Source organism: Rhamphochromis sp. 'chilingali' (genome assembly GCF_963969265.1).
Source record: "Rhamphochromis sp. 'chilingali' genome assembly, chromosome: 2".
Lineage (NCBI taxonomy): Eukaryota > Metazoa > Chordata > Actinopteri > Cichliformes > Cichlidae > Rhamphochromis > Rhamphochromis sp. 'chilingali'.
This window is the reverse complement of record NC_137930.1, coordinates 3844028-3851104: the sequence shown is the minus strand read 5'-3', so window position 1 is coordinate 3851104 and position 7077 is coordinate 3844028. Positions and strand designations below refer to the sequence as shown.

At 40.9% G+C, this 7077-nt stretch overlaps 1 protein-coding gene across 2 annotated transcripts; it reads right to left on the bottom strand.

Annotated features, from left to right (window-relative positions):
- Positions 1-2738: 2738 nt before the first annotated feature.
- On the bottom strand, positions 2739-6752 carry LOC308391484 (troponin I, fast skeletal muscle-like). Of its 2 annotated transcripts, XM_080874070.1 has the most exons (7): positions 6623-6752; positions 4680-4713; positions 4505-4541; positions 4297-4425; positions 4026-4115; positions 3535-3711; positions 2739-3218 (listed from the first exon to the last, which is right to left on the bottom strand). In XM_080874070.1, the coding sequence occupies exons 2-7, from the start codon at positions 4685-4687 to the stop codon at positions 3123-3125; spliced, it is 537 nt and encodes a 178-aa protein (XP_080730196.1). In that variant the 5' UTR covers positions 4688-4713; positions 6623-6752; the 3' UTR covers positions 2739-3122. The 2 variants fall into 2 exon arrangements, with proteins under 2 accessions (XP_080730196.1, XP_080730197.1); XM_080874071.1 differs by lacking the exon at positions 6623-6752 and having other exon boundaries at positions 4680-4903.
- Between the last annotated feature and the right edge of the window lie 325 nt (positions 6753-7077).

The window sequence follows — 7077 nt, the reverse complement described above, 5'->3', positions numbered from 1 at the left end:
TATCAAAACCAAAATGTAAACACTAAGCAAGAAACCATGAAGCTTGTATTCTTTCATTTACTCAAAAAAGCTTCTGCCCAAAATGCTGACTTTAACATATTAGGCAGCATGAAGACTCCAGCAATACTTGAACAACAACAACAACTTTATTCGCAGACCAACACGTCTCGGCTTCATCAGGGACAGAAATGATCAGATTTAATGGATTCTGCTCAACTGAAATGTATTAATTGGTATCATTCATTTAATAACAATCCAAATTCTCAGCCGGAAAAGGGTGGAGTGCCCACTCCGGGTCGGGGATGAGTTCCTGCCCCAAGTGGTGGAGTTCAAGTATCTCGGGGTCTTGTTCGCGAGTGATGGGAGAAGGGAGCCGGAGATTGACAGACGGATTGGGGCTGCAGCTGCAGTAATGCGGACGCTGCACCGGTCCGTCGTGGTGAAGAGGGAGCTGAGTGTAAAAGCGAAGCTCTCAATTTACCGGTCGATCTACGTCCCTACCCTCACCTATGGCCACGAGCTGTGGGTAGTGACCGAAAGAACGAGATCGCGGATACAAGCGGCAGAAATGAGCTTCCTCCGAAGGGTGGCTGGCCTCTCCCTTAGAGATAGGGTGAGAAGTTCGGCCATCCGGGAGGGGCTCAGAGTAGAGCAGCTGCTGCTCCACATCGAAAGGAGCCAGCTGAGGTGGTTCGGGCATCTGACAAGGATGCCCCCTGGGCGCCTCCTGGGTGAGGTGTTCCAGGCATGTCCCACCGGGAGGAGGCCCCGGGGCAGACCCAGGACACGCTGGAGAGATTATATCTCTCGGCTGGCCTGGGAACGCCTTGGTATTCCCCCGGATAAGCTGGAGGAGGTGGCTGGGGAGAGGGAGGTCTGGGCCTCTTTGCTTAGGCTGCTGCCCCCGCGACCCGGCCCCGGACAAAGCGGATGAAGATGGATGGATGGATGGATGGACAATCCAAATTTCTTTAAAGATTATGCATTTGAATAAATAAACCTTTAATTTTATATATCATTTTACTTCCAATTGAGACTCAAATGTCTTTCTCGAGACATTTTTTTTTATTTCTGAGCATGATCCAAAACAACTTTAAATTTAATGTTCATGTGAATGATCAGCAGTTAAAATGTTCATCTCTTTAATAGTTTTTTTCTCCCGGGAATTATACTTCTGCTTTCTTATATTATACTTTTACATGAGCCCAAAAGCAAGATTTTTTTTCATAGTATATTTAAATAATAAATTTTATGAAGCTTTGTAAACCATATGGTTGTAATATTCCGAGTTAAACACGAGTATTTCAGAAACGTTGTTGACACAGAAAGAATAACAACTAAAAGACGAGCCTGGTATCAGAATGTAGGTAAAAAGCAGAACTTTCATATCATTTAGCTTCTTCTGAGAAACCAGAATCCTCCATGCTCATAGGAACCTTGAAAGTTGTAGATTTGTGGAGTTATCTCCAATCGTGTTTTCAATGAGAAAACTGATCAAACATCCAGGGTACCAATATGTTATATACTGTGATACTGGTGCTCAGATTTCTTCATAGGCAAAAAACAAATAAGATAAAACTAAAGCTAAAAATAGTTCTGAGGAAAACTAAGAGTTTAGCTTTAGATTGTGACGCTTGTAGTCAGTGTAAAATTGCTGTTTGTAGCAGAGCTTAAATGTGTTTTGTAGCCTTAAAAATCACACATACAAGCTTCAGCCCATCCCTATAAATGTGTATGATTATGAAGGATGAGGATCAAACTTTGTGTGACTTCATTAAACTTCCAAATTGTAGAAATAACAATCAGCTCATCAGATGAAAACTGGGATCACAAATAAATCTTTAAAAAATGACATATTGGTTTATTGGTCTATATTTGCAATTTGTGGAACTTTTCTCACTCAGGATTCTTCGACTGAACTTTTATTGACAAAAGATCCAACCATCATTATAACTGTTGGATGGTGCAAACCACTACGAAAAGTTCTGCTGTTCCCAAAGCAAACAGGGAGGTCAAACACATACAAAGATATTCTGCTTTTTCTTAAACAGTCATCTTTTCTATCAAACTGTGAAACCTGTGGGAAAGATTCAATTCCAAGGTGATTTGTATGAAGTCTTGGTGTCACCTCTGTCTGTCACCAAAAATCAAAGAGCCATCGAAGATGAATTTAGAGTTTTAGTTAATCTGCCTGACACCATTAGATCCTTTGGGCCTCATAAAGCAAAAACAGCCACAAACACGACTCAGTCCGGAACTCTGAACCGCATTAGAGCTGCTGCTTTTTAACATTCCCGCAAGCTAAAGAGAAACCACAAAAAGATCTTTTTTTAAGAAAAAATAAAGGACATGTGTCGTTTCATTTTCCCTTCACTCCTATTTATTGAAAACTATCCCAACCTCCACTTCGGTATGTCAGCACAGCCATGAAATGCATATTCTTAAGACCAAATAGTCAGCTAACTGACCACAGGTTAAAGAATATTTAAGAAATGTTCTCAAAAACAATCATCGTGATGCTGAAAAGTCATTGTTCAACTATAATAATAATAATAATAATAATGCAAAGATTAAAGTATTATGTCTATGATATCATACAGAGGGAAAAGTATAAAAAAACTGCGTGAAGTTAAGTGTTTCGAGCAGTCGGCAGCCTGAGAGTTTGGTTGACAGGGATTACTGAGTGTGTGCAGTGATCCCTGTCAGCCAAACGCTCATTATTACAAACTTTGGATATTTTTAATTTGGGTATCCAAATTAAAAATATCCAAATTAAAAAAACACCAAAACTCACTGTTGTTTTGGAATAAATCACATTTTCTTCAGTTAAACACACACTATGTCCATAAGCATGAGCCATCACAGCGCAGTTATCATTTAGAGGTTATTTTTTTAGACTGTGGCTGTCTCTACTGTCATAGTTTGGTTTCTATTAGTGTAAACCAGAAATGCTTCAACCTGGTTGGCATTACCATAAGTAAAGACAGCACATCTTCTTCAGCAGGAATTGTTTGTTTATTCAGTAAAAATGTTTACAGGATCAAAAATGGTTGTCTGCTTTCTAATCATCACATTAAGCCCGTCAGTGACAAACAGAAACTAAAAATACTCTTAAGCATTGTTTAGGCCTCAGCCTCAAACATCTTCTTCCTCCCATCCATGCCGGATTTGTCTTCAATGTTTTTGCGCCAGTCGCCAACATCACGGAGCTCTTTGTCCTAAAACACAACCAAAAAAGAGAGCCAGGTTAGGTGCTTTAATTAAACAGTGTCAGAGAATAATGAGAAGAATGAGAGTAATCTCAGCCTCATACACCAAGTTAGAGTCTAATATGACTCTAACTTAAATAGCAACGACATTAAATGTCGTTGCTATTTAATGAAATTTAATTAAATGTTGCTTAAGTGACAAAATGTTAGAAATCTAAAAAATATAGCATCAAATGATAAATGCACATTGATAAATATTACTGGCTGCTGCTTTTGAGACAACAACAAACACATTTATAAAATATGCATCCAACCAGGTCCTCACCTCGTCCTTCACCTCCTTCTTGACCTGCTTCAGGTTGGCTCTCAGGTCCAGGTTAACTGTGTGTTTGGAGCCTAGCAGAGCTTTCAGCATGGCGTCTGCAGACATGCGTACTTTTTTCAGCACGGGCTTCTTAAACTTGCCCATCAGGTCCTGGACTTTAATCTTCAGGTCATCGATCTGGAAAAGAAGATTACAGAGACCATGATGAAAGTTCTTCAGCATGGAATTTGATCCAAAGCACTGGATATTCCAGTTTTATTTAATCATCAGAACATTAAAGTGTCGGGTGAAAAAAAGTAGAAGGTTTGCCATCTGGGCAGCGGTGCTGTGTTTTACATAATTTTATTCACACTCCCTAAATCTGACATGACATCCTTCTGCTGATGGAAGACTTCACCATCAACCGATACCTTAGTTTAAATGTTCAAGCAAAGCACAGCCCGAGCTTCTGATGATGGACGCACGGCAGGTTCCGCAGGGTTATATTCTACCTCTTTGTTGGCTTTGTTGACTTTCATCTCCAGGTCGTATCGCTCCTCATCGATCCCGTCGATCTTGCGGTGGATCTCCTTGCACAGATCCTGAGCACAGATGCAAAAGCCATTGTTACACATGCACTGCAACTATGAACTTTTCCAGACGTTACCCAACAGAGATGCATATTAGAACGCAAATGCTGGACATGAAATGGTCATTAACGAGCCAGGTCGCTAGTCTGTGTAACATCCTCAGCACAAGTGTTGGTGTTCTTTTGTGACGTGCCTGCAGCTCCTGCATGGTCCTGGGCATGGACACAGGAGGACAGGTCTCAGCTATGTACCTCCTCTTTGCCTCCTCTCGCTCTCTTTCTTCCTCCTCCAGTATACCTTTAGCGATGGACAGCATCAAACTCTTCAAAAAAAATAACGTACATGTCACATCGAGTGTACATGCAGATTGCAAATAGTTCCGATTGCAAAAGAGCTTTTACCTTCAGCTGATGCTTACGACTTGATGACACTTTTTTCCTAAAAGAAAATCAATCCGTTTGTCATAAGCAAACTTCAAAATTCAAAATCAGCTTAGATAAATCGTTTGTTTTTTTTTACTTCAAAATGTTTAAGAACTTTTTCAGACTTGTGTAAAAACAAGACAGAAGTACTCACCCCGACATCTTGGTGTTTGTTTGGGTTCAAAACCCTGCAGAAAAACATTAGGGGGAAGGGGAAAGAATGGTTAATTATTAGGAAATAACTGTGAAGTCATGGGCTAACAGAAAGATTGGGAAGGAAGGCAGGTTAAAGTGGGGTCAGACTGAGAAACAGTTCAAGAATGCTTCTATTGAAAAGAATAACTCCACTTAGGAGAAACACAACACCGACTTGAGGATCAGCGGTACTCCTCGAGGAAAAGCCTCTAGGCTAAATTAGGATCAGGATTTTGGGTCTGTTGTCCCCCCCTGGGTTCCCTTGTCTGTCTTCTTGAAGATTATTAAGAAAAACTTGATACCTCCTGTGTTGGTGCAAACATCTCAGACATGACTAAGTCATGAAATGCCTTCTCTGAAAATAGAGACTGAGCAGAACAATCCAGATCAACAATCGCTGCACCCAGACCGAGAGGAGGGAAATAAGGACCCTGCCATTTTTAACCAAGAAGAATCAAGAATCTTCCTTAGATACTCAGTACTCAGTACTCAACTAGCAATAAATGTTTAGCGCAAATGTGGTCCACAATCTGTAGTTTCTCTGGGCCACATTCAGCCCTGATTGATGGTACAGACTAAGGGTGAGTCCAACTGGCTTAACTTAGGTGCACCTTATATGGCATAGATGGCAAGCTCGTTTGTGGCATTTGGACCACATGTGGTCCACACAATAATTGCAAAACCTTTCTTGCCCCCAGCTCTTGATTTTTGGGCTACCAACAGCACACACTACATTTGCTCTAAATAGTATCAGGCCTACATCGTGACTTTTGGTCCAGGTTGGACCAACAAGACATTCCTGCAAATGACAAAATTAACCCAGATTCAGCCCAGAATACAGAATCGTAGCATCACTTTGCATAAATCTGCAGTTTGAACCTTTCTTCTTTTTTTAATCTCATCCAAGCTTTCTAGCATTCAAAGTATTAAAACAGAATCCAATAAAAAGCTTAATATTTCTATGGAATAACACACACACACACATCATCATCATCATCATCATCATCAGTTAAAAGATGCGGATCTCAAGATGGTCTCAAGAAAAAAACAATAAATTTAAAGTTATTTTGATGCCTTCAAACTCCCACCATTTCTCAACAACACTCAACTTTTTAGAACTCGCAAACTCCAAACATCAGAAATTTAAACCATGAGAAGAAAAAAGTACTGATGATACAAAAGGGAGAGCACATGTTTGAAGTGACTTTAAGCTTTTCTTTTGCGATAATGACACAACGTACCACAAAACAACCACTGAAGGATCACAGAGAGTTGAAAATGTAACGCATTTCTAATTACTCGCAAGGCAGAACACCATCGGTGCACTTCTTCTGTGCAGCTGTCGCACTTTGGTTGGACCTGTGACAGCTACAGGTGCTGGAGCTCTCAGAGTGTTTACAGTTGACTCAGTCCCACTGAGTTACATAAAGAAGAGTTTTGTTCTTTCTACAAATACAAAACGGATGACATTTCACTGCGTTCAATTATGTTTTGGATGCTGATGTTTCCATGTATTGGAGCTTATCTGTATAAAACATGGAGCTGATTGCATTAGACCAGATAAATGTGACACACGACCTCTGTGATGACACGGCGAGAAACACTGGGACTATCACTTTCCAAACGCGAGAGTCCATTTGCACCAGCACACCTCATCACACTGCACTTCACACCTGGAGCGCTGACAGCGCCACCCCCAAAACAAACCATACTGGCATTAAAAAGCTTCTCATCACCATCGTCATCATCATCATCCTGCAGTGACACTTTCTAATGAGCTTGTTTCTTCTCACCACATCACAAGTTTAGCTTTAGCTTTTACCAAAACCTCAAAAAAAGATCCCTTCAATGAACTGCAACAGAACGAGATCTGTCCAAAAGGTAGTCTAAGAGATTTCTCACCTTTTGGCTGATGAGGAAAACAGAAATGACCAACCGATTTGGGAAACAGCCTCGTTCCTGGTGCTATAAGTTGGTATATATACTGCATTCCCAAAAGGCAAAGGGAACCCCATCTTTCTCTTTATGGAAGGCAACTTTTTCACTGACCAATGGGATCCAGCACCTGAAATATTATATCTGACCTCCCCTCCTCACCCCCTGAGAATCTCCCCGCCCTATCTCGTCATTATAAATAACCCCTTCTGCCCAGATTGCTTTGCTTATTGAATTATTCTCTTCCTACCCCCAAAAAGGAAGTCGCTCCTGTACTGAGTAGAAACGCAGAAGTTGCAAATCAAACAGCATATGGTATATTTACAGGGTCGAGGGGTTTTAGGCAGTTTTAGGCAGTTTTTCAGGAGATCACGGAGCAGGAGTGATGAAAGTTAAGGAGACAGCAGGTGGGAGGGCAGAGC

Bases quoted from the DNA above. Each gene is read 5' to 3' on its own strand.
- LOC308391484 (XM_080874070.1), bottom strand. The intron at 4,116-4,296 runs GCACGTCACAAA...ATCTGTGCTCAG, and splicing joins GGACCATGCAGGAGCTGCAG to GATCTGTGCAAGGAGATCCA. The intron at 3,712-4,025 runs GTAGAATATAAC...CTTCTTTTCCAG, and splicing joins TCAACAAAGCCAACAAAGAG to ATCGATGACCTGAAGATTAA.